The sequence below is a fragment of the Camarhynchus parvulus genome, chromosome 12 (genome assembly GCF_901933205.1).
Source record: "Camarhynchus parvulus chromosome 12, STF_HiC, whole genome shotgun sequence".
In the NCBI taxonomy this organism is placed as follows: Eukaryota; Metazoa; Chordata; class Aves; order Passeriformes; family Thraupidae; genus Camarhynchus; species Camarhynchus parvulus.
The window spans coordinates 14,895,307-14,923,259 of NC_044582.1; the positions used below are offsets into that span (position 1 = coordinate 14,895,307).

The 27,953-nt window shown below is 37.7% G+C and overlaps 1 protein-coding gene across 2 annotated transcripts in view; it reads right to left on the reverse strand.

The window, feature by feature from the left end:
* Positions 1 to 27,953, reverse strand: part of SUCLG2 (succinate-CoA ligase GDP-forming beta subunit) — a 102,023-nt gene that overhangs the window by 65,582 nt on the left and 8,488 nt on the right. Inside the window, exon 2 of one of the 2 annotated variants that reach the window (XM_030956591.1) lies at positions 16,056 to 16,197. The exons of the other annotated variant lie outside the window; for it this stretch is intronic. Coding sequence (XP_030812451.1) covers positions 16,056 to 16,197 — 142 coding nt within the window. The remainder of the gene's footprint in view (positions 1 to 16,055; positions 16,198 to 27,953) is intronic. 2 annotated transcript variants of the gene reach the window in all.

A 27,953-nucleotide genomic window follows, 5' to 3' on the forward strand; every position in this document is an offset into this window, starting at 1 on the left:
TACTTATTGAATGTAAAGCCACAAAACAAAAAAAAGCACAGAACTTTGAACAACTAAGTCGGGTGGACTAAACAAGTTTCTACTTGAAAGATGAAAATAAAAAATGAGGCCAGAGATTTTTATCCTGAGATAAGCCTTTAATTCATAAACCATCCAGAAGAAAATATTAATTATTTCAAACACATGGTAAAGCAACTGTGAAAATACATGTTGTATTCTTGATTTTCACCAGTAGCTTGTTAGCTGAGCCATTCATGACCATGCCCAGTACCAACACGTGCAGCTTTTTGGCTTGGCCTCTCTCTGCCACTTCATTTTCTCAGTGGTTTTATAAGGATTTGCTTTTTATTATATGCAGCTACAACATGATCTGTATGAGGACACTGGACAAGCTGTTAGCTCCATTAAGTTAATAATAGATTTCTGAGTGTGATTTCCTATTAATTTCATTTTCCTCATTCCACAAGAAGCCAAAATTTCAGACAGCCATATGGTGCTTCATAAACAACAATTAAAAGTTATTTTCTAATTTTTAGGCACTAAAAAAAAGCCCATAAAAATACATAGGCTTGGAATGATATGAAGGAAATTATGCTTTGGAATGTCTGCATATGGCTAGGATGCTCCAAGCACTTCCTCAGCCTTTTTCCCATTCACACACTTCTGGTCCATGCCAGCCACTGGAGGTTACAATCAATCACAGTGCATGCCTCAAAGATCACAACTAAGATTTTTTTCTTCTAGGAAACAAACCTACATGAATCTAAACCATTCCTATTTTCTTCTTGTGCATTTCTTTAACACAATCTATTTTTTCTTTGTCTGTACAAATTCCTTTGTTTCACAAGGAAAGACTTTTTCAAATGCTTTTGTGATATTAATAGATTTTTTTTCAAAGTAAATCGGATGCAAAGCCTCTGGACTACAGTTTTAAAGCCAAGTATTCTGGATATATGAGAAATGAAATCTGATAATGCACATAATAATTTTCTTCTGCTTTATTACCACTGGTCTGAAACTGAACATCTACAATCACATCTTTTCTTTCAATTAACTAACACCAAAGTGATTTTCTGACATCACCTTGGCTGGTTTCTGCAGAACCAAGTCTGCATTTATTCAAGGAATTTTGAAACATCAGCAACTAAATTGAGAGTAGGTCCTACTCACCTGCAGCCTGCAGAAAGGTTGAAATATCAACAATTTCCTGAGTTTTCAGCATAGGAAACATTAGGAGGCATAGAGATTGAAACAAAACCGCAGTATGTTACAGAACAATGGCCTGAGTAAAATGAAATTCTCCACCCTCCAGGGCAGCCTGTGTGGAAGCCCCAGGGCCAAGCCAGAAGACAAAAGAAGGCATGAAGGTCCCCCACCCTCAGGGCAAAGCACTGTCACTGTGCTTGTAACCCAAAAAACAAAGCTGCAGGGGGACAAGGGACCTGGCAGCAGAGAGGAACACCAGGATGCTGGTGTGAAATCAAGTAATTTCCCCCAGGAGTGGGCTGTTCCACAGCTCTGTCCAGGGCAGCCCTGGAGGGAAGCTCCAACCAGCAGTGCAGGAGAGGTGTTGATAGAGAGAACAAGACATCCAAGGCTCTGACCTTGGCAGCCCTGGTCAGTCACGTGTGCTCCATGCAATAAGCTTTTCATAAAGCTCTCAGCTGCCCCAGACCAGTGAAAGAAGATGCAGGACAACAAATAAAAATGAAAATGAAGAGTGCATTACTTTCAGCAGAGAGCCAAAACCAACCTCTGCTCTCGTGTCTAAGAAGTGAAGTGATACAGCACCACGATGACACTTCCATGGCACTGCAGACTGAGCAGGTGGAGTTGCCAGTTTTCTGTTGACATCTCCCAGGAACTCTCCTGTTACACAATTAATTAATGAATAGACAAAGAAAGAAAAATCTTGCAAATGAGCACAGTTACAAAATCAGGCACATTTCAATACTATCATAATAATTTTCCTACCATTTCTTACCACTCATCTAATTCAGAGCACTTTGTTACCACAAATCAAGATTTAACTGCACAATAAACAAGCTGCAAGCAGTTTGAAGTGCCTCAAAATCTACACAGGTCAAACATACAGACCTATTTTCATTGATTATGTAATATTGACATCACCCTTACAAAGCTATTACACAGGCACACAAATTTAAGGCCTTAAATCAATGGATTTGCTTTCAAAACTTTCCTTGGACACACCTGATGAGAATGGGGAGGTCTTGGAGCTAATCAGAGCTTGAGGAAAAAAATTATAGGCCTAAACTTTATAAATCACTGGTCATTTGTGCCAATCATCTGTCTAAAGGTTCTGCTTTTCAAATGCCACAGTGCAGAGTGCCTTTCCCTGCAAACACTCCCAAAAGCCCCAGAGCTGCCAGCTACAGTTGCTGCTTTTGAAACTTGGGACCATCTGTATTTGAAAAGAGCATTCTGTACATAGTTATTTGCATCCCTACCATGCCAAGACATGCCAAACACAGAGTCCCAAATGTAAATGCATTCTGCCTGCATGGGTAAAGACCCAACACACTGATGCACAACATACAGACAAAAATATTTTCCTGCAAAGGGTGTGCCCTGAGTCAGATGCAGCCTATTTTGTACTTATAACATCCATGGAATTAACATTTAATATGGTTACAAAATTGATGTCCGCTCAAAAATTCTCTCAAAGAAGTGAAAATACATTAAAATCAAATACTTTTATAACTATTTTCAACTTTTTACATTTATGCAAAAGATAATTAATACACTTCATAAAAGTTATTCAAGCTGTTTTTCAGTTTGTGTGTTTTAAAGAGTTTTCACACTCCTCCTTTCTGTTTTTTCTGCTGACACTTTTATCTCCTCCTCTTGTAAACATGAGCTTATAAGAATAAATCATGTTTTATTTATTAAAGATATAAACAGGAATCAATACAAAGCAGGAAAGCCAATCTCCATAAAGTTTCCCTCCACACTGACTGAAATTAGTTTTCATATGAAGATTTAAATATGCATCTGGTTGGCATTTAAGCAAGAATGAAGATATTTTCTCTCTTGCATTACATAACATGCTTAAAAAAAATAAGATAAAAGTACTGGCTTTGGCCAGTTCCAGTGAAGTAAAATCAATGACAATACTTCAAAACATAAGTATTGTGCAATGAAGAACCTGACACATCTGAGAACTGTGAGAACTGTTGCCTAAATTAGCACCAAAGAGCTCCACAAAGTGTAATATAAAATAGGGGTTTTCTACTTTTATATTCAGGTCACTTTTAGCCACAGCATTGTTGATTTGGTGATACAAAAAAAACCCACCCTTGATTCTTCTGTAAATATATTCTGCTTGGAAAAATGCCTGTATGAAGCACACCAGGGAACAGGAGTGCAAGCAGCCCATATCACCTTGCCCTTTGTTTGGATTGTCAGTTTTTCCTTTTGATCTTTCTTTGCAGTTGAGGAACCAAAAATTGATTTTCCCAGCTGAACTAAGGTAGAAAAAGGACAATGTTTTATTTAAGATCCTTCATGCCTGCACATAAGCCTATTTCTTTCTTTATATACAAAAGAAACTGTCTTTTTGTTCTTGTAAAAAAATATTTCCAAGTAGGGGAACGGTCTCAGAGTACTGACTTTGGATTCATAACAAAAAAGGGGGGAAGGTGTTTAAAAACCCAAATGCTGGCCTCCTGCAGAGAAGCCCACACATCTCAGGAACCTTCCAGAGGCACAGAAGCTTCAGGGAAGCAGGTCACGCTTGTTAGGTGTCTGCAGAAACCTAAGCCATGAGCAATGTTACACTCAAAACCTTGTTTACAGGCAAAGAGAAAGCACAATTTACATATTTAGACACACAGAATGCCAAGAATATATTGTAAATATACCCATGATCTCAACAATGTACTTGCTTTTTTTTCTTTATTCCAGATTTACTTGTTACAGAACAGGATTCAATGCTTACATGCAGGGGAAAAAACTCTATAATAAAGTAGTTAAATTTTTTACACAACTATTTCCTAATTGCTACCTCTTTTCCTGGGGTTATGCTCATCTTTCCACTGCACTTCTGGGTCCAAAGGTGGGCAGTTTCATTCTGGTCTAGGGCTGTTCTTCATGGCAGTTCTTTGCTGGGAGGAATAGGATGTTTGTTTTGATGGGTCCTGCTTCCTCACTCTTTTAAAATGGGCTCTTTCTCTCCACTGAGTTTACTGTATACAGTAGGGACATTATATACCAGAGACACATTTTAACCCACTGTGAGCCCAAAATTATTGCATTTACTAATTAATTTCTTTGATTGTTGTCACAACTTGTATTACAGAATAATGTTTTGATATTGGCAGAAACCAACATTCCCTAACACCAGGTATTATTGGTACTCCTGGACCACAAATTTCCTGAGTTATTTACACAAATTCTTATTAAGTCCTTGAAGAAATCTGAGCTTACAAACTGCTGACCTGCTCTTGAATCTCACAGGAAAGCTGAGGACACACAAATGCCCACAGAGAAGCACAAAAAGCTCCTGTCAGTTCCAGGTTTCCCAGTGCTTCCCTTGACTACCCCAGTCTTTTTAATCTCTTTTTTCCTGTGCACTTGGAAGGGTTCACACAACTTTGCCCAAGTGTTTCATCTGAATCAGTTCAGCACCTGACTTGTCACACAGGGCAGTTCAGAGCAGTTTTCTGGACAGCAGAGCAAATTCTGTGTAATTATGACCCAACAGGCTGCACTGACACCAACCACTGCTAAGCTGAAACCCAAGGGATGCAATCTGTGATTCTCCTTCAGATATATGATCAGCTTTTAGAGCTTGGAAAGAGCAGGGAGGGTACATAAGAGAACCAAATTCTAGTATTCAACAGGGCACTCTGCAGTTACTTAAAGACAGAGAGCAGTACATACATTCAATTACTGATAGCACTGTCCTGATTAATTAGAAGCCTCCATGCCTTCCTCACATCCCAGCCCTTTCCCAGCCTTTTGAGGGAATACAAACATGCTACCCCCCAGTTCTCACAGCTTGGCATTTGTCTCTCAAGCTCCAATCACCACCTCAGCAGCAAAGATATAACTACATACATTAAACTTCATGTTTTACAGTTTCATAACATTAAATTAGCCTAGAAAAATGAATAGAAAAGCAAGAGAGAGCTTTTGGTTTGGCAATCAGCATTTGCAGGAAAGTGTTGTCTTATTTATTACTGCAGTTCTATTATCATTATGGTGCAAGGATTCCATAGCTTCAGAGAATGTGCAGCTGATTTAAGTGCCCTGAACCCATGCTGAACCTATAAGGGGGCTGGCACAACAGGTGAGTGAGTACATCTCAAATGGTCACACTCTCCATGCACGGTGCTCTTCAGCACCTTCTCAGCCTCAGACAAGCAGGACCATGGATCAAACGTGTGTCAAACTTGTCAGCAGCAGATGTGACCACATCTGTACAGCAGCTCTATAACCCTGGGCAGCTGAGTGTGTGGGTTCAGCCAGTCTGCCATTGAAATGACAGGGATGTCACCTAAGCACCATCCCAATGGCCCCTCCTACAAATCCTCAAAAACAGATGCTATGTGACATCCTGACAACTGTTAAGCACTGGTTAATATTTCATTAACTCAAGGTCAGCAAGCTGCTTTGGCACATCAGAAAGCCCACTTCTCAGCTTCTGCAGAGTCATGGAATCGTGTCTGCCTGGTTTACAAATCACATGAGGTAACAGCTGAAAATAAACCTCCAGGAGATTACTCCTCCTCTCTACGCTGCTGAAAAGAGCTCCAGATTTTATTGAAGTGTCAGATATACAATAGGGCAACCTTTCTTTAAAGGCAACACTTTTGCATGATGTTTTGTTCATGCTTCTGCCATTTCTTATATTCCAACCTTCTCACTTCAAAATCAAGCTCAGAACTGGTGTCTAAGGCAGCATAAATCATATTTGTATAAATTGTGGTCACAGTTTACTCTCAGAAAGCCTCTTGCAGTATAACTTAATAGTATGCAAAAGAAGGCTCTAAAAAGCTAAAACAATTCATAGAGACAAAATAACATATAATTAATGTTACTCTACCTGCTGTTAACTGCACTAATTGCATCCTTTCTGCACAACTGAAAATTCTGACATCGAGCCATCTTCAGTGATATGCAACTCGTGTTCAATTACCCCTGGACCTTGGCCCTTAAAAGTCTCTCTCTCTAGTATTTCATTTGACTGGTTTATTTTGTTTCTTCAGCAGCAGAGAGATTTCTGAAGGAATGCTTACTCCAGTCTGTGGATGTCCAGACCTCTCACTATTTACAGGACTCTAAACATCAGAAACTCAACGTAAAACTCAGCCATAAATCAGAACCCATAAATCAAAATTGTGAAAGTAGTCACAAAGCTGCATAAGCTCAACAACTCAGGAATCTCATCTTGTAAACCAACAACATAAAATATGAAAATACATGAAATTTTTTCATCTTAAAATTGTAAAACAACTTTTTCATACAAACATCTTTAAGCACCTAGTTTGGCTTCTTAAGGATCAAAAAACCAACTAAATAAATACTATCTGTATATGCACTTCAAATAGGAATGTGACTCAGAAGATAAAATAAGCAAGTTATTTATAGTATAAATTAATCATCATATTTAAATGGCAAATTACTTTATGGCATGAGACATAAGCCTGTATCTAATGGGGGGTGGAGAGGGGAAGATTGCATAAGAATAGTTTTTCCTAAGATAGTCAAATTTGCAGTAATCAGCCTCAAGTCTCTCTTGTCCCACTTTTATTCCAAAATACCCAAGCAAAGGCTGTATTATACTGAAGGCCAGATGTGGAAAGGCCAGCGAGAAAATCAAGCACACTGTACATCGAATGAGCTAAACCCAAAACCAGGGTACAAGATTCATCTTTGGGAACAAGAACAAGAGAGGGTGCTGGACATGCAGACATGGCATCAGGACTTTTATGAATGATCAGCAGTGGGGACAAAGCACAACACACCCAGATCAGGAAAGCTACTGCTAAACTGTACAGGTGAATAACTGGAGGAATAGAGGGGTCAAAGACTTGGCAGGAGGAGAGGGAAGTGCAGTGCAGCGCAGCAGGTGAACCTTCCAGTGACTCTATACTGTTAACTGTTTATACAGCAAACTCTTCTTGGTTGCCTTTCTCTTCTCTTTCTCCAAAATCCCCAGGGCTGTTCTTAAGTATTTAGAACAATAGATAAATATAAGATTTATAGCCTGAAGTTTAGCCATATTCATCTTACTCAGGTGAGCAGTCCAACTAAGCCCAGGAGAGGTGCAAGAAAAATGTTCCCCTTCATAATGATGCACAGAACAAAAGCTGACTTTAACTGTACGACCAGGGGGAGTGTGCCACACAGAGGTAAAATTGTCAACTTCAGATTTTTCTTAATAAAACAAAAATCACTTAAAATAAGAGCATAGCTAACTTCTGGAACTACCCTGAACATGATTCTGACTAAATATTTTTTTGTGGTGACATTCTCAAGGGTTAGAGCATCATTTAAAATATACTGTGATGCAGAGAGTCAGATAATATCTCCCAGCTGAATCCAGCAGGGTTACAAAGACACATTTTGTATTCATAAATGTGTTGAAATATTTTACTTCTCTTGAACCGCAAATATTTGAAGAAATGTAGATAAACATATTTTAAATTCACAGCACTTTCTCAAATATGAAGTAGCAGATTAACAAAATGTCAGAACATCCTTAGCTTCAAAAACTGCTCTACCATTTTAGGTAGAGATTATCTACCAAAAAAAAATAATAATCACAGCCTCTTATGATCATACTTCTCAACTGCTGATATATTCAACTTGTAAATTACTCCCATCCTTAAAGATAAAACAAGCTCTTGCAAGTCATCCTAACCTTTGCAAAATACCAGTTAACACTACCTCATTGACTGGAAAAGGCTGAGAAGGAAATAGGGGATAGGAATCATGGTATGGGGGTTGGATGCTGGGTGTTCTCTGAGCTTCACAAGAGTTGAAACATCAGTTGTGAGAGATTCCTGGCTTGGTTCCAAGCAAATGTACAAGTTAATATCCTTACTTGTCAATCCAGCCTATCCTAAACCACCACCTGGTGCATAAAGACAAAATGTGTAATAAATTTAACAGAAACAATTGACAAATTAAAAAAAAAAAAACAAGCAACTTTCCCAAATAAATTACATATGAAAAGTAGATAACCAACAACAGTATCTTCCTGCTGTACCCTGTGTCACTTGGGGCACACTACATGAGATCAGGAAAATCATGACCATATCAATCATAAACTATACTGTCTTAGGACTGCCATCATTCCTTCTTAGATTTTATTCAACATGATTGTGCTACTAATCCTTCTACTGAAAAGTTTAAATGAAAAACAGGCATGAGCATCAATTTTGTATTTGAGAGCTCTATACATGGGATTATCCACTGGGACTGATCACATAGAAGATGCAGCACCACACAGCACAGAGTAAAAAACAGGGAAAAGAAGAAAGAAAACAAGAATGAAACTTGCTTTCAGTAATCAGGCCCTGAACATTTAGAAGTTGATGGGCACCTAGAGAGTATAGAAGAAGTGATTTCTTTCCTTTACACAGCTGCTAGTACTACAGGGAAAACATTTTTGTTTAGTATTTCATACCTTATACATTGTGTCTAATGGTTCTGATTTTATGCATAAAAAAATGAAAATTTCATGCAGCTGCTTCTCAATTACACATCTGGTTATTGTTCTGCAGCTGCAAAACTACCTTGAAGAACCATAAAATATGGTGTGACAAGAGCGGAATAAATACCAGCAGTCATCTTGTACCCTCCTTGTAAAACTTTGCATTTTTCACCACATGATAAAATTCCTGAATCAAGAACTATGTTGCCTCCTCTGTTGCCTCCTTCTTTTATGAACAAGAATCCAGTAGTGTACTTAACACAACTGAAATTTCCAAAAGCCCACACTCTGTGGCACACATTGTGTTTTGAATTCAGTACCCCATTTCTAGAATATTTTTGACTTTGTGTTTTACTTTCAAGCAGCTATTTTGGTAATTTGATCAGAAATCCAACACAAAGAACAATAAGTTAGCTCAACATTAGTGTCAAACATCTGAAATGAGATTTTGATTTGTTAGCCCCCAAGCCATTACTCATATTACTATAAATCTATTGAATATGAAGACATTTGGTGACAAAGAATGGTTATAAAATATCCAACTAATGTAAGCAGTCTCAAGCTTGCATTTACTGACTCACACTCAGCATGTAATTCTCTAACAAAGGGAATAGATAAGAAAAACAAAACAATTTGTTCTTCATAACAATGCATTTCAAAATAACTATTTCTGTAATTCCTCTGGAGGTAGAGGGTCTTGCAAAGTATGTTCATTTCTAAAATATTAAAAAACCCACAAATTTTAAGTTAACTTGAAACAAAAAGGTTCACCTTGAAACAAAACAATACCCAGTGGTGAGCTTTGTCAAAGTCCATTGTTAACCTTCTCTGGAAGAGAATAAAACTCAAACTCCCAGGTAGAGAAGCTGGAAGTTTCTCTATCTGTTTTTTCTGGCACGCAGGATGCAACACATGTGGCCATTACCAACAAATGCATGTGTGGTTCCACAGCTGCCTGGATTCCACAGAAAACACAGAGGTGCCAAGGCTTTATGTGGAAAAACATTGGTGGAATGAGAGAAGCAGGAAAGCAAAGGCAGAGAGCCCTCCCAGGGTATCCCAAGGATGTTGCACTGCTTCAACACTGCTGCACAGAAAAGTCTTCCAATTCTCTGCCACCTCTGTGAAGCAGTTTCTCAGCATGAGACAAAAAGGGAGGAGGGAAGCACAGGCAGGATTACAAGATTCAAACCACACCAATACAGAGGAGAAAACAGCACAACTTTAGGGCTCCTGTCCAGGGAAAAGGTCCTGTAGCACCAACATTCACTGAGTGTGAAACCCTCAAATGAAATCTTCATTCCACCTTGACTGTGCCTTGTGCAGTTCAGCTTCCAAGACAGATGAAGCTAAAGCCCCAAAAAGCAATGTGTGAGGAAATCAAGAATGTCCATAAAAATAACTACAATGCAGAGGTGCTTTATTCCTGCTTTGTTCTGTAGCTGTATCACAGCAAATTCCCCAGGACCTTCTAACAAACTCCCTAGCACAGCACATTTGGTGAACAAAGCCCTGTAACACCTTTCCTGGCTCCTCTGATTTTCCAGGACTGATCTTTTTCATCCAGTAGATGAGATAAATAAATTGGGTCACTGACATATTGATTGCCAAGCCTCCTACAAAGGATTTAACTGCAGCAAACAACATGTTGCCTTCATAATTTTTACTCTACTTTATTATTTTCATCATTTTCAGATACAAATGAGAATATTAAAGTTGTTTGCACAACTCTGATACTTCGGTATTTTTTCCAAAAATCAAATCATTGCAACATGGACAAATGTAGGAAAAAACCTATTATTTGCAATATTATGTGATAATATTTAAATATCATATAAACCATGGTTAGCAATCAGTATTTGTCTTCTAATCATACACAGAAAAATTACCTTCTGTGATTGCCAAGCCAAGCAAATGTGGGTCTGAGCAAAGCACTTGAGCAAGCAAAAAACCTGTATGTACACAAATGGCTTTTAGCAGTACACAACTGCTAAATATGTGCTCAAACTATGCTAAATAGGGTAACAACTGACGGTTTAGCACAAAAAAAGGAAAAAAAAATAGGAAGAGGATTTTCCCAATCAGAACTCATAAGGTGGGAGAAGGGCTGAGAAGAAAAGAGCAAATGAGCACAGGGAGGAGAAGGCTCTGAGAAACAACAGGGAACTGAACAAGGGACAGAATGAGAGTAAAACAAGGGACAGAATGAGAGTAAAAAAAAAAAATGAGAAAGTAAAATTGACAAATTTTGTGGAGCTTTGAATTGATATGTGTTATGAAGACTGCAAATAATGGAGTATTAACAGGTATTTTCTATCATTGAGAAGTGGCTTGGAAAAAATGCAGATTCACTCTAATTTTAGATTTCATTCCTCTGACTAGGCAAAATCCATTAAGTGGAACAAAGAAATACTCATGTTCAGTAACACTGAACGTGGTCCAAGGCAGCTCATCCACCACCAGTTTTCTATTAAATTTAAAAGATTGTTTTCTAAATACTTACCCATGTGAGAATAGGATCATATTAGTCCATAACTTACAGCATTATTTTGCCTGAAAAGAACAGTTTCAGAAAGCTATAAATTAAGTCTAAGGAACTTTAACACAAGCTGTCAGAGAAAATAAGAGGACTTGTGGGAGAGCTGTTCCCCACCAGCAAGCAAAGTTCTGTGTACAGTTCCCTGGAATGCTATTGCAGCAACACATGACTTTTTCAACATATGCAGAAAAGGATAACCTGAGTGTCTTCAAAAAATAACTAGTTATAACATGAGGGTTTCTGAGAAATAACTCATTATGCCCAGGTGAAAAATTATTACTTCACAGAGAAGCACAGAATTGAAAGAAATATGGAAATCATAGAAACGCTGAAAGAAGCAATTCTGCTACCTGTCCTGATGGACAGAAACAGAGAGGAAATTAAATCACACAAGCAACCCCATGATGACAGTAAAAAAAGATCAGCTAAGTAGCCAAGTTCTCAAATAAAATTTTATATAGGGGGCCACTCTGTACAGGATACTCACAGAAAACTCTTCCTGGTATAACAAAAAAGGACTTGAAATCACATTCCAAATATCCTCAGAAACATCAGGTTCAAGGATGTTTTTAATTTTCCCAGCATAAAAGCTTAAATTAAATGCAGACAGCATTATCATCAACAAATTGTTCATGATCTACACAAAAAGGATGCTACCAGCCTAAAGGTCAATTTTTGATCCCTTCTAAACGTAAATTGCTTTCAAGTGGTTTTCACAACCAGTACTAGAGAGGTGGATTTTCAGATAAGGGATCTAAAACAGCATCTAAAAATTCAGCCTTCCCTTTAAATTAAAAAGCCATGGGGAGAAAAAAATTTCAGGAGCTGAGACAGGTAGGAGACTGGTGCTCACATGACCAAGAACTCTTTCAATATTCTAAAAAATGGTGAATAATAGGTGACAGGTAAATGACCTCATGAAAAGATGCTTCAATAAACCTTTTCTGTTCTTTATAAAATACATGTTTACCTCTCCAGCCTGATAGAAAAAGCACACCTTCAGTCCAAAGCTGAATTTTATGAGTTCCCTCATGCATAAGCAATAGAAATAGGACACGCAGAGGCTATATTTTGTTTTATTATTTTTTTTAAGAGGAGTGAATAAACACCTTGCTCTCAATTGAACTGCATTTCTCTGTGATAGAGTGTGAACACTGCACCTGACTGATTCCTAAATGTAATGAAACACTCTAAGTGGCAACAGGCAGCATTCTATTGCTTTTGTTAAAATTCAGAAAAAGAAACACATGCCAAGTTCCCAGCATCGATTTAGGACTGTCAGCAGTGCCAGCCACCTCTGTGCTCTCTACTGATTCAAAGAGCCAAATGACAGTGCACAGCAGCCCCCTCCAGTAGAATTACAGCCCCTCTCAGCTCTGCCCACCTCCTGGCTGGAAATGACGGGTCCCTTAATAACTTCTCCATCAGGCAGAGCACAAAGAGCAGAACACGAGACTCAAGGGTTTGTGCTGGAGGAGCCCAGAGCAAACGATGCCCTGAAATGATGCCCAGTGCACAGATTTTCCTTTCACAAATGATGCACAGTGCAGGCAGTGGCAATGCACACACAGCCTATATAAGGATTATTTCCTTAGGTATTGGTGCTACAGTACAAGGAAAAGAAACAGCAAGTAAGGAAATGCCTTCTCTGGCTACACAAACCCTAAATTAAGTGAGAATTAAATCAGAAGACTTGTGAGTTAATATAAAAAAAGCCACATGAGCTTATACTTCAGACAAAAACTTGGCTCCCAAGTATTTTATTTTTTTCTATTTCTTCTATTTTACACTGGAATTGTAAGAACTTGTTTACAAATTAAGTTTCTTCAGAGAGAAGATCAAGCAACACCATACTGTGCAGCAAAACAGGACAACATCTTTCTTTCCCCTCTTGAAAACCAAGGAATTTTAACACAAACTAGAAAACTATTGTGACTGAATTTCTTGGCACTCTGTAAATATTGCCTTCTCTACAAAAGTTACACTGGGAAATTGCTTAGCACACAGAAGGCAATGAACTCCTTGGGGCTTAATTCTGTATTGTGTACAACTTCTTTTGAAGTCAATATTAGTGATGTCATGTTAATTTTTCTTACATCTGCCATTCTTATCTTAGAAGGGGAAAAAAAATCCTTTAGTTCCATTAAAAATTCCTTGCAGACTGTCTTTTGTGCAGTTGGTAAGTTTTGAAAATATCTGAGAAAAATTAACATTCAGCGTATATATTAATAAAAATAGAGAGAAACAGAGGAAGTGAGCAAAGTGGAACAAAACTGCTGATACTGGATAAAGGCAAACCCTTTCAAGAAGACATGCATTAACACCTTCCTGACAAGTGAAGACAGCAGCAAAAAATCATCTCATCTCTTTCCATTGCATCAACAGGAAATCCAACAATAGCAAAGCTGGTGAGCACAGGCCCTGCAGCAGTAAAGACAGCTCTGTCAAGCACAAAACAGTTGGCGAAATTGTGAAATTAAATTGTGAATTCCAGACTTTATGCAGACTTCCATGACAGAAATTCCTATCATACCCTTACCTCTACCCCTTTATCACACACACAGACCCATATGAGCGATGTAATGCTCTAAGATTAAAAAGGAAAATTCTTGTTTTCCATATTTCTTGTATTCCTGAGGGCTGTAGAAGGAATTTCCTTTCACAAGAAAAATACTGAAGCTTTAACTTTCAAGTTCTGAGAACTTTATCCTATCTTCATCTTTAAAATAGGCTGACAAGCACCTTTTCTTGTTTGAAGAAGTCAAAGTGAAGGACAGCTGCAATGTGGCACACAGCACCTGAAACATGAGATTTTTGAGCAGGACTTGGCAGGGGAGGTTGGCCTCTCCCCATAATTTACTGCAGAATGCCAGTCTATCAACAACACCTCCAAACTGCCTTCACTGGCTATTTTATTTCATAGTATTTTATCCTCCTGAAAGCTGAAGTTTTCTGTTTTCCCATATCTTTCTGTGGTTGCATATTCAGTTGCAAATTGTGCAGATAACCCTGAGTGACAGAGCCAATATTAATCCAAGGGATCACAAAGAACATAAACCTGGCAAAATCTTGGAACAACGACCACAGCAGCAAAAGTAATGTTCTTGATTCTTAGTTTTCAAAGTGCATGTTAGAAGTACAAGGACAGCACAGCACCAGAATGATAACGAGGATGTTGTTAATTATTAAGTGGATCAATGGTGTGTCAGTCATTCCAACATGAAATAGATTCCACACCATAAACCACAATTCTTTCATGCTCAGTAGTGCACCATGGCTGAATGCAACTACATAAAATGAAAAAAGGTATCACTAACTTCCACTTTCTGAAGTGCTAGCACGCCCACACAATTAAAATAAAATTTACCAGATAAAGTTGCGTGAGCAAACGTTTTTTAGTTCTGGATTTTACTTTTGGTTATTTAAACACTGTTTGTTTGTTTTTAACAGACAGATATTTCTCTGATTTGCAAAACAAGCAAGCTACAGAGGTTATTTATAATAAACCCAGCATCATAAAACAGACGAGGTTCACTGCCTTTAATGGAGTAATTTATATCTCCAAATAGTCACAGAGATCAAGAACAGCAGTAGTTATTGGACAGGCCAATCCATTTATGAGTTCAATCACGAAGAGGAGAATTTGAGTGCTGAAGGACTGGTGATAAACCTGCCACGGTTTCAGTTAGCATTCCTTGATTTTCTCAGATATCCAGACATGAGGAAACACTCCAATTTCATGTGCTTTGCTTTATGTCCCACTTTGCCATTTTGTACTGCTAAATGCCCATAACACTTGCATTTCATTTTTTGTTTCAGATATATTTCCAAATACACTGATTGTCATAAGAAGGTTTTGATCACTGAAAAATGTATCACCTTAATGAACTTCTAGAGATTGAACAAGCCATTATGCTAATGCTACTTAGCTACTTGAGCTCTGATGAGATCTTGGATATGAGAAAGTTGTGTTAATTTACCTTCCAGTGTGCAAAATTGAAATGCATTTAACCAAGTGGCCTGTGCATTATGTAAAGCACAAACCAAAAAACCTTCCTGTTACTACACAATTAGACTACAATAATGTCTGGCCTCTGGCATTTTGATATTTGATATATTAACAAACTCTGAATGAGAAGTGGAAAACTGTGCACCTTTAAAAAATAGAAAAATTATTTCAGTTAGAACAGATTGACAAAGTACTTTAACACTTTATTTTGAGAGAGAAAAGCTATTACATAAATTCATTTCTGACCCACATTATCTTTTGTTCACCACACCACAGTGAGGATGCTGTCAGAGAAACAAAACAAAGCTCCAGAAGCAGGGTCTTCTCTTCAAGCCACTGTCATGTCCTTTTGTGATGGTAACTCAACTTACCTTTTCTATTTCTTCATTTGGACATACACATTTACAAATATCTAAGTATCTTTTAAAATGGAGAGGCCAAAACCTTTTCCTTCCTTTGCTTTTTAATAGAGCAAATTTTTGTTTGAAAACAGCTTGTTACACTAGTACATTTATTTCAGATCCTTATATCAAGTATACAAAAAAATTTCCTCCACAACAATTTATTACATTCTGAATTATTACAATGTTAATTAAAGAATTCACGTTACATGCTGCATGCAAAACATTTGAGACATAAAGTTCTAAGTACTGCCACTAAAAACTTGCTCATATATAAAATTGAGCATATATTTATGGTCTGGATGAAATATCAAAGCTTTTCAGTAAGTAAGAATTTAAAGACTGTTTAAACTTATTAGAAAACAATTTATTTTCCAGATTGCTACCAGTGAAGCAGAGTTCTCCCATTATCAGTCAACTTACTCAGTCTCTGAGCAGCCTCCAGGGCATCATTTGCAGAATCAGCTACAAAGAATCTCTGAACTGTAACCCCATGGTCTGCCATTATTTTTTTGCTTTGGTACTCCTGCAGGTTGAGCCATCGTCTGGGGGTTAATTGAACAGCCTAGAAACAACAAGAGGGGAAAATAACATAATGCTCATTAAGAAGAGTTCATGAGACAGCCCACTGAGCTCTTCCACCTTATGGTTATCTCAAACCAGCAGTTAAACAACACCCAGAGAAAAGGTAAAATACTTATTGATTTACCTAAGTGCCTTTTCTCAACATTTGTGCATCCCAAGTGCTCTGAAAGCTACAGATATTTTTTAAAAGCTACACAAAGCTCACTTGGCCAGATAAAATGTCTTGCATTTAATATCAAGGCAAATTTGGCTTGAACTCTGAAGTTTATTTATGTTTCAATGTTTTCCTCTGCTATAAAAGTAGTAACAGACTCTTACATTAAAACAAATTCAGTTGCATGTTAAATATCCTTATCATACAATATTTCATCTAATCCCTCCCTATAAAATGATTTCCACTGATTCTATGCGTTTGTTGAAGCATATCTGAGAAGAAAAACAACAGTCATGGAATTAGCATTATTCTGTAAGAAACTATACACTAATATATGTATTTACAGTGGTTTGCTAGCTCTGGTTTGTTCATTGTGCTTCTAAGCAGCAGGACACCAGCACAGCCACATCAGCCATGCCAGGCCAACAGCAGCTGGGTATAATAATTAGAATAATGAGAATAATTAGAATAATTCCCTCCTCGTTCCCAACATGCCAGTTTAGATGCCCCTGTGGGAATATAAACACATCTACACCCCACGGGTACAAAGACCTTACACACAAAAAGACACCACACACTTGCTTGTCCTGGCAGGAATCCTTGAGACACTACAGAAGTCAGAGGATCTTTACTGAATGGTTTTAAGAAAGGACACATTCTCCACGCAGGATGAATTGATTCACACAAAAGCAATAATTAAGGAGCTGGAGCTGACTCCTGGCAATGTTATAATAGCAAAGGTGGAGCTGGCTCCTGGCAATGGTATAATTCCATTTTGTGCCAGCCAAAGATGCTTTTCCCACACGGAGAGACAAAGTGCTGTCCCCCTGGCAGCCAGCCACAATCAGTTCTTGGTTTCTCCTGAAGTAAGGAACACAGCATGCAAGCCAGTGCTATGTATTTAGAAATGTTGGACAAAGAGGATTATTTACTATACTTTCATCTCTAACAGCATGATAAAAAAATTATCAACCTAATGCAACTTTATACTGAAAACAAAACCCGTTTGTGCTAAAGTCTTTCAGTAACACACCCTCTCACAACACTCAAGGTTTACAGGCTGAGTTGTCTCAAAAGCAAACTCCCATCTGTTCTATTCTATTCGAAACACAGCACAAAAGAGTGATGCATAAAGAAAACACAAACCCATCTTCTACAGTATACAACTGCATGTTTTCTGTAAAAGTGACTCCCACTGAACTTAAACAGTTACAAATAGCTCAGGATGACATTTTAAATCCTTTTATGCATAACCTGATTAACATATTTTAGAGGAACAAAATGGCATTGTCAGTTTGCTCTATGGCTATCTCTAATTCTACACATCACACAGACACCTCATATGATTTATATTCTTCCATGCTATTCATGGATAATGTGTCATTACAGTTATGCAATACTTCAAATGTAGGGTCAAAATTTAAAGTCCCTTTCATAATTGTTGACATTTAATTTGTTTTCCTATTATAAATTCTCTGCTAGGCTCTAACAATTATCACTTCAGGATCATTTCCACAAAGGGATTAACACTAAGGGCCAGGAGGGACCCTTTTAATTTATATTAAAAATTCTACAGGTCAGTAATACTACTGATAAAATTTTGGTCACTGGTTTTATAATTTAGACCAAGTCTTCAAAACAGCTTTTATTCATAACTTAGAAAAATAAACGAGTTTCACATATTAGTATTACTAAGATGATCTAAATCAAATAAATACGAAGGAAAATATTAAAAGAATTCTTTCTGGGGAAGATTTTTGTGACTGTTTCTTGATGGGAACTGCAGTGACCTCTGCTCCCAAGAACCCTCTCAGCACCTCACAGGTGCTTTTGGGATCCAACAGCTTTACAACTCAAAATGTCCCACAGAGATACTCCAGTGATGAGATGCTAAAAGTCTTATTACATATGCATAAAGTGCAGACATACATAAGCACAGGGACACATCTTCTCCTATAAAAACTGGACAATTAAGATATTACAACAATATTTCTTTCCTAAATTATGAACCAGACCAGTCTGAAGAACACAGAAAGGAAATAAAAGAATAACTCCTTTGAAAAGGGTCAAAGTCCTAAGGGTGATGAGACAAAGGTCTGCTCAACAACTGGTAGCACAGAAAAACAAATCCTACAAACTCCAGGTTAGTGAGCAGACTTTTTCCCCTGCTATATTACATAATTCTAAGAGAGACACTCTTACTGAGTGCCAACTGAAGACTTTCAATCAAGTCTTTGCACAAAAGACAAACTCCTGGTTGTGAATGAACTGCTTGATAAAATTAATAAGTATCTGAAGTCTGTACCAGAAGCTCTGAAGAGCAAGGAACATGAAAAACTTGCTTTAAAGCACTTGCAGGATACCCACCATATGTCACGAGGACAGCAGGAAAACTAAAGCAGTTGTAAGAGATGAAATAAAGCACAAGCTTTGTATCTGTAAAGGTGACTGCTCTTTCAAGACTATCTTGAAAAATCAAAACATCTGTGGACATGCATTTTAGGGTGAAGACAAAAAAAAAAGGTGATCATGAAATCTCAGAAACATGAGATGCTGCTTTGAACTAATTTTCAGTCCAAGATGCTTTGGATGCAATAAATCTGTATCTGAATTTATACAAGAATCTTGAATCCCTACCCTCCAAATACATTTATACCAAGCATTCTCAAAAATCTCAGATGGGCTTCAAATGGCCTAAATTCTTGGGCATCATAAACTTTTATGCATTCTACAGATAAATCCACACGTGAGACTGACAGTAAGATGCTAATGCACAAAGCTACAGCCCCAAAACTCTAGATAAAAACCAACAAAGGTTTGAGAGAAAGCTATTTCCCATAGACAGGCTTCTACAGGCAGCCTTAATCCAACCCTTCCCCCTGAAAGTTGTTAGAAGGAGACTTTAATCCAGCACACAACACAACTCTGCCATCACATCTTTGTTTTACACATTTCCCTGTTTTACAGCTGTTCCATTGCTTGCAGCAGCATCAAACAGCACTCTTAGATTTGCCAGTTCAGTTCCAGCTCTCAGCAAAGAGACTAAGGAATTAGATGGTAAATCAGCATCAGCAAAATAATCTCAGCGTGAAAAAGGGAATGGGGAGAGCAGCTGAAAGAGAACCTACAGCACAGGAAAGCAGAGCCTAGCTTTTAGTAACTTCTGTTAATTACTGACAATCCCCTTCTATTCCCAGCTTATCCCTCCTTGAATATTTTTATCTCTCCACACATTGGTCAGAAAACATATCAGAAAACACCAGAGATGTCTCAGATCTTTCCAAGAAGCTCTGTCCCAGCTGACACCCAGTGTGTCCACAAGTTCAAGCTGTATCTGTGTTTCATCTCTCTCTTTATTGCAAGATTGGGCTGCAGTACAAGGAGTAGATCCTGTCCCACCAGCCTGTGAAGAAGAGACTGGAAATTGTGTGTGGATGGATTTTAGTAAACCCTGACTCTGTGTGACATCTCATCTTTCATCTTCATAAGATGACAGACAAAGAACCAGAAAATTTTCCACTGGTGGCATTTCTCTGTTATCCTTTCATATGGGAACTTTGTGTTGTGTATTGATGTACACATTGAAGATGCAGAGTGGATCTTATTTGAGATTCAGATCCGCCTGGTAAATCAAAAGGTGTTGTTTATTTTGAAATCACAAATAAGGTTTAAGAATAAATCAGTTTGTGAAACTAAGAACACATTACTAGCAGCACACAGAAAATAAAATGTTGTTATTTAAAATAATAAAGCTTTAAAGAGGAATTAAATTCATCCTAATAAGATATTTCTTAAGATTAAATTTCTAATGAAAGTGCTTATCAAAGAGATTAGTACACTTAAATAGAGCTCTTTTATAACTGATAACATTTTCTGAGAGCCTGACAACATCAAAAATCCCAAAACTCAAGTAAGTGGAACAAAAGGCCTCAACTGAGCAGCAACATGAAGCGAGACGAAGGCAGAATTATTTATTCAAGTACAACTTTCAAACCAGATTTTCTCCTGCTGGCTATAATTATTTGGCATTTTCCAAAAGCACAAAGTATTGGTTGGGTTTCACCTCTAGTCTCCCTTCCCTCTCCAATCTCCAAGATTTTTGTTACCAGTCAGAATCACACTAATGTAAACAAAAGTATATAGAGGGAGGAGGATTTAGAAAATTACTATTACTGGGAATTGTATATTTTGTTCTGAACAAGCTTTCTGTCCAAAGTTCCTTCTTTATATAAGCAGAAACCATGTCTGGTCCCAACAGCATGATAAAATGAGTGGCACACACATCAAGAAATCAAATATTTCTTTCTGATCATCTCAACAAGGTCAGATGTTGCAGAATTGTATCTGTGGTTTGTTGACTACTGCCAGAAAAAAATTTGACTCTTCACATAACCTGCATAACCTCTTATTTACCACCTTTTTGTTTGGTGGGGTTTTTTTAATAAAGTACTAAAGGCTCTGCACAAATAATGCATTTCATTTGCATTATTCTTACACTATTCCATTTGCCAATTCTTTAGCTGCCACATGACAAGAAAAAAATTGATTAAAAAAAAAACAAACCACCAAAACCAAAATAAAACCACCACAACCAAAACACCAAACTCTCCCCCCAAAAACCCCCAAACAGATTTAGAAAACACTGCAACAGAGACATCGTTGTTATATATGCAGCATTAACTACTGTGATGTGAAACATCTTTCAGATGACCCAGGAGGTATCTTTTGAGTACTTGCTTTTGGAAAAAGAAAACACACACACATAAAACCAGACATAACTGTCTTAACACATTCATCAAGAAGTTTGCAAGTTGCATGTTAACTACTTCAGCAAAACTCTGCTCAAAAAGAAATGTTAAGAAATGTTCCATATAAGCACCAAACAGAAGCAGCATCAGTAAACCCACACTTCATCAGATTATGGCACTGAGTATTTCTTACCTGAACCTATATGTTCAGGATAAGGTTTTCTCTTTCTTTGGCCTCCCTGGTAAAATATCCAAGGCTGACTTTTTAAAATTGAATAAATAGAATAGAAAGAATCACTTAAGTCTGTTCTTTAACAAGAATATGAAGAAGCTGTCAAAAGGAATAACTGAAAGGTCAAGTCTGACAAACAACTGAAGATTCAAATTATATCTGCTATTACAACTGAGGCGTCTTGGTCTTAAAAAAAATCAAATTAAAAAATTAGTGCCATTAATTCTAAATGGAACTACCTTGGCTAGCCATCCACAACCAAGTATTTCACCTTATCAAGTCTAGAATTCATGTGTAGATCATTTCCTTAAAAAAAAGCCCTAAATATAAATACTTATTTTCTCTTGGTAAGACTCTACTTTAGTAAAATGCCAAATGATTCTAGCTTGGGGAAGAGAATCCAATGTTAATCAACACTATCAAAGAAAACAAAACCACCACTAAGCAAATTTCTAGGATAATTGAACATCCCTTGACACACCTATATAATTTGAGCAGCTCTACTATTTTCATTAGCATAGCTTAATGCATTTTGTTGCATCACTGTTAAAAGGAAGACACACTCTAACATCCAACATTTCCTTTTCATTTACAGTATTAATGAAAACCAGTATTAGTACCACAAAACAAACATGGACTTTTAAAAGCACCTGGCAGTAAAGTTGGGCAAATAAATGCCCACTTCTTTCTTCTCCCTCTGTTGCTCCACAGAAGCCAAGTAGCTGTAACTGTGCTCATTGATCCTGTGCCAGTATGAAATAGCTCTAGCAACACAAATTAGCTCTGCATGAATGCAAATTATATGTCAAATATATAAAGTATCACTTTTTATAAACTTGGACTTTTTTGTAATGGTTATATCGGAAATAAGTCAATTGGGAAGAAAAACACTGGTGGTTTTGAGGAGGTGAGGAGATGTATTCTGTATCTGAAATTAAAAGGAGATGTATTTAGTGTATATGATCAAAAATAAATGTCTGTCACCAAAATAATCTAAATCACCAAAATGGTTTGCTTAGCCAACACATTCTACAGCATTCCAGTTTATTCAATTTGTGCACTCTGCCCTGTAATACAATGCCAAGCACATATGAAGGAAAGCAGATACACAAAGATGACAGTAATGAAAGAGCAGACCATTCATCAATGTGAGGCATAAACCTTTATTATATTTATTGACATACAGTCTCTGTAATTGACAAAGATGTAGAAGTTTCTCTCAAAAAGAAACCATCAGAAATAAACTAAACTGAATACCCTCATATAAACCACTGGAGGTACAGACACATTTTATTAGGTCATGTATTTAAAATATACCACATAGGCCACTGAAAACAAACTAAAGCACTTATTTTAGTATGCTGGCAGTGCCCACAAAATGAGTAAGTTAACCCAAGAAGAAACAAAAATGTAGCAAAATGGCACCACACTAAACAGAAGTTTACCACAAATATAGTCATAAAATGCAAAAATATGCTCTGTAGGGAAAGCAAGTCTTTGAAGAAGAAAATAAACTGGAAAGAGGTAAGGCTGATGTGCTTTAAGGTGTCCCATGAGCCACACCACACATCCCCTTCAGAGATGGCCAGCACAGCAAACCTGGGGCACATCAGGGACAACAGGACAGAAAATGTCCTTCCCAACAAATGCCCTGCTGGCTGCCACAAACCAGCAATTTTCATCTTCCAAAGCAGGAGCTAGCATCCAGGTCATGCTGTTTAAAAGCCACAGAGTAAACTGCATTCCATGCCCATCCCAAATTGCCTGCTTTGGCTGGGATGCCATATGGCAGCAGAGTCCCTTTGGTACCAGCAGCATCATCCAACACTGAGATTATGATCAAAGCCTCCATCTAGACCTCTGTGATATATTTATGAGGGATAAAATTGGTTCTGTGAGCTAGTTTAGGAAGAAGTCTTGAATATTTCTCTGACAAAAACAGTTTCCATATTTTTGTTCACAGCAGCCAGGAATTGCTCATTTTTTAGTCTGTATCAAAGCACCATAAGCAGACCAGGCCTTAAACAAGAGCATTTGGTTTTAAATCTACAGGTACAGCTGAAGACCTTTTAATGTTCCATTACTTATTCCTACAAATGGGAATTCATTTTAACTGATTAAAACCCACACACAAACTCTAGTTAACAGCTATAGGCCTTTGAACTCCATATTTATTCCTGAAAATATAGCAAACAAAATATCCTGAGCAGTAAAATACACAGGAAAAAAAATACCTATCACATTTCCCAGTTTTCTAAAGGCTAAAGCATTTTGATCAATAAACTGCAGGGTAATTTACTGTTTTATACCAATAAACTATACACTCACTTTTCAGAACAAGTGAGATCTGTCCATGCAACAAAGGTTTATGAAACCTAACTTCAAATAAAATAAAAAACCACACATGAAGTATGGCCCTACCTTTTTGTTTAGCAAATCTGGACTGCCTGTTCTGTTAGATAATTACTACTATTCCTAACATCTATGACTGTCTGAAACAAGATGCCTGTGTTAAATAAGTAAATGGTTCTCCTCATATACTCACAAAATACAGAAAAAAGAAATGGGGTTTTGTTTATAAAAGGAGCTCACAGTCACTGTAATTATTAGGATTGCTATTGTTAAATTGTTTAAAAAATTGGACTCAAACAGTTGAGAGGGTGGCCAAGAGCTTGGAAAGCATACATTTTAATAATTCCAAGTTGAACAACTTCAGAGAAGTGAACAGGCCAGCACCTCTGCTCAGAAGCTCTCATTCCTGAAAATGAGACTGCACTGCTGCAAACCAAGCCTGGGGAAGACAGCATCAAACTCCCTGCTCAAGAGCTTTTCTCCTTCCAAAGGAATTACTCACATTCACTGCAATTCACTGTCCAGAACAGCAACACTCCAGAAGAATTTCAGACATCTAGCTTGAAACAATAACAGGATTGTTTTTATTACTGCATTAGGTGTTTGTGTCACCATTGACTTCTAGTCGAGGCAATCAAAACAAGTGTTTAGTTAAATCTTGCCCTGAATACTTTTCCACAGAGTTCAAGGACAAGCCAATTTCGCTTGTCGCACATTGCAAGATTCTTTTTAAGAGGAGCTGCTGCAAACCAGAGAGAGGAATCAGAGTGCATCATGGCAGAAAAAAAATGGTGACAAACATGAAAGAAACAAAGAGAAGAGCTTTGTTAAACTAGTAAATGTCAGTTTTAGGAAAGGAACCTATTTAAACTGAAAAGCTAAACAAGGTATATTTAGAGATCTCATCCTTTTTAGTTAAGAGAAACTACTTTTCTCCCATCACCAGGCAGCACTGATTCTTTCAATAAAACCTAATAAAGCAAGGATTATCAACCACAGACTACCTACCTGCAGGTAACAAAGCACACTAAACCAACTGATGCCAGTTGACATCACTCATCTGTTGAAAAACAGGCAGTCACCAATTACTAACAGAACAATAATTTGTTTGTTTAATGAATATGCTAATTTACTGAGCTCTCATTAGACAGATACACAGGCAATATTGATGAGCTCCATAAGGCATTATAAAGTATGGCTGAATTATTTCAAAACAAATTAAAGCAGAAAATATTCCACACTGTTTAATGGAATAATAAAAGCCTGGCAGCAAGTGAATCCTCTGGGTGAGCCCTCTGAAAAAGGCCCAAGTTAAAACCATGACCCACCATCCATGTTTGAGTGTGGTCCCTGGAGAGGCTGCATCTGCCTGAAATGTACCTGAAGGCCCTTCAATAAATACAACAGCTTTTATTCTCTCAATTTTGTCTGGATTTAGGTAGTCCCAACAAGGCATCAGTAGCAGTAGGTGTTTAGGTCCCCCAGCAGGGACACTGGAGAACTTTGTATTTTCCACACAACCACCTGCAGTACCTCTGTTACCAATAAATCCTAAGTAAAAGCTGGTTCATCTGCATTTAGTGCAATGCAAGACAGCCCTGGAAACAAAAGCAGTGATTAAATTTTCAATTCATAGTTCATTCTGCTTGTGTTGTGGCTGCATCTAGTTTCTCTTCTTCCCTCTTAATAATTTTAGTTCCTAAATTAAGAAGGAAATAGAAATTGGTTTTTCACTCAACAAAGGAATCACTACGAGCCGTATCTGTCAATTTGTAATCATTTATTCATACACAATTTAAATGAGAAACAATATTAAGTTCTCCTTCAAATTTCAGTTTTACCAAAGGAGTTTTATTTCAATAATACCACAGAAATGAACAGAAATTTCTGTCAAATAAACACCTATAAAATCTCCTCTACATAAGATGGCCATATAAGCCACATTTCTGCTTTTTAAAAAGAAAATACAAACTTAGACACAAGGGACTGCAGCAGGGAACACTTTTAGGCAGAGTAGGAAGGTCTGACATTTTTGTGTAATACAAGACAGTTCAAAGTAGCAAGATCCTGCAGAAACCAATTATAAAAAGAACAGTTTCAGCCTCAACCTGAACAGCCTACCCAGAATGTTAAAATTAACCTGGGAAAGTGAATGATTTAACTAAAGAAATAAGCCTACTGGATTTGACCCCAAAGTCAAGTCATGAATCAAACTCCCTCACTCTCCCCCGATTTGCTCACTGAAGTGGGAGAACCTTCCCAAAACTCGCTCACTAGCTGAACTGCCAACTTTCCAAGGTAATTGAATCTAAAAATATGTGGCTCTAGTAAAGGTTTTTCACACTAAAATTAAAATGCCACCATTACTGGGGGGGTTTATACATTTCATTCACTACCTACTGCCTCAAAATTAATTCATTAATAAATATATGAAATATTCATGAGGATTTACCTCTTCCATCTTTAAAAGAATATTCCCTTCCACTAAAAGATATATTAAACTGCAATGACATATTAATCAATATTTATTAGGAAACATATAATGATACTTCAACATCCCTCTTTGTTTTTGACTCAGTGCTTTCTTTCCTCTCTGTGGTAGAATCCCTCATCTGGGAAAGAGGAACATCAGGAGTTTGTCCATCAGTTCTGAAGTGGCTGGATGCTGGGGAGGCTTTCTTTGCTTTATTTATCTCTTTCATTAAAGCACACCTAAATTTTTCCACAATAGCAAAAAGCACAATTTTGCTGTGCTTTACCAAATATCACAGAAACAGAAGAGGATTTCAGAAGACAGCACCCATCTTTTTCATAATTCTGAAATTTAGATTACAAAACCATATAGACTGGATTAAAAAAACAGAAGAGTATCTATTCATGAACACTTTAAACAAAAAAATAACAATATGCACATAAAACCCACAAAGTTTTAGAAATATCTCAGTTATGTCTTATGTATTTCACAGTATTGCAGATGAAAATGTAAGGATAATAAATGTAGTCAGGGTGGAAGTGGGATTGAAAATCCCGACTGCATTCTTAACAAAATGTAATGACTCTCTTACCAGCTCTCCTGAATGTTCCTGCTTGCTGTCTACTGCAAGAAACCCTTTTACCTCTAGGGTTTCTGAATCCCTGCCCTACTATGTTCTTTTGACTTGATCTTGTGCCCCTCCTTGTCCTTCCAGAATCAGTCTGATTGCAAACTGATTATCCCAGGCTTTACCTCTGCCCTCTCCTGAACACAGTGAGTGTGATGTTCTTCCACTGCAGAGCTCAGTCAGTCATTAGCTCCAGAAGACACAAATGAAATTACACAATCCTCTTCCAATGTGCCTTTATATCTTCCAATGTGCCTATATATGTACAAACTCAGCTTTCTGACTTATCCTTCTGTTTACTTCTCATGCAAGGAAGCAGACACAAGAATGAACTTGAAGCAAGTCCTTCACTCATTGCAGATTTAAAGTCTCCAGTAACGATTACACTTTATAGACTTATTTACAGCTTGCTTACACTCAGGGATTTTGACAGCTATTCTGTAAATACACTCTCCTACCCACTAAGCTCCATTGTAAACTACCAGGAACATGCACGGGGTCACACTTGAGGTCCTTCTGTCATTCTTATTCTCCTTATCTCACAAAACCAGAATCTGAGCCCACATCCTTGTGCTCTACAAGGCAGATCCTAGCAGCCACCACCTGGATGATCCTTTTGGGTGTCTGCATGTATGGGTTTGTGAGGACTAAAGTCCTCAAATGCAAAAGAGGAGAGGGTGGGAAGAGTGTTCTCTTGAATAGCAAGACCCTGACCTCTCTTCTCCATTTCCCACACCTTGTTCAGCAGCTGTTTCAGTCGGGCTGCTACAGACTGACCTCCAAATAAAGCAGGACATCACCAAACCTCTGACAACTGCATCCTGCTGCCCACCCAGGGGAGTATTCAGGACTCTATTTATATGCAATCAGCAAAATAAAATTTCTGCAAGTTAAGTGACAGCACCCTTGTGACCCTGAGAAGTTCTGGGATGCATTTTGCTTAGCGTGGACAGGTTGCCTGAGCAGGGCTGAGCACACCCCAAGCCATGAACCTTCACCTGAACATTGAACCATTAACAGCTTCCAGAAACCCTGACACAGGGCAGGTTCCTTTTTCTGTGGGATTATGTGAAAACTGTCTGGTTCAAACAACACGCAGAAGGTCACCTCGCAAACAGGATGCCACAAAGCAAAGCTGCCAGCCCAAAC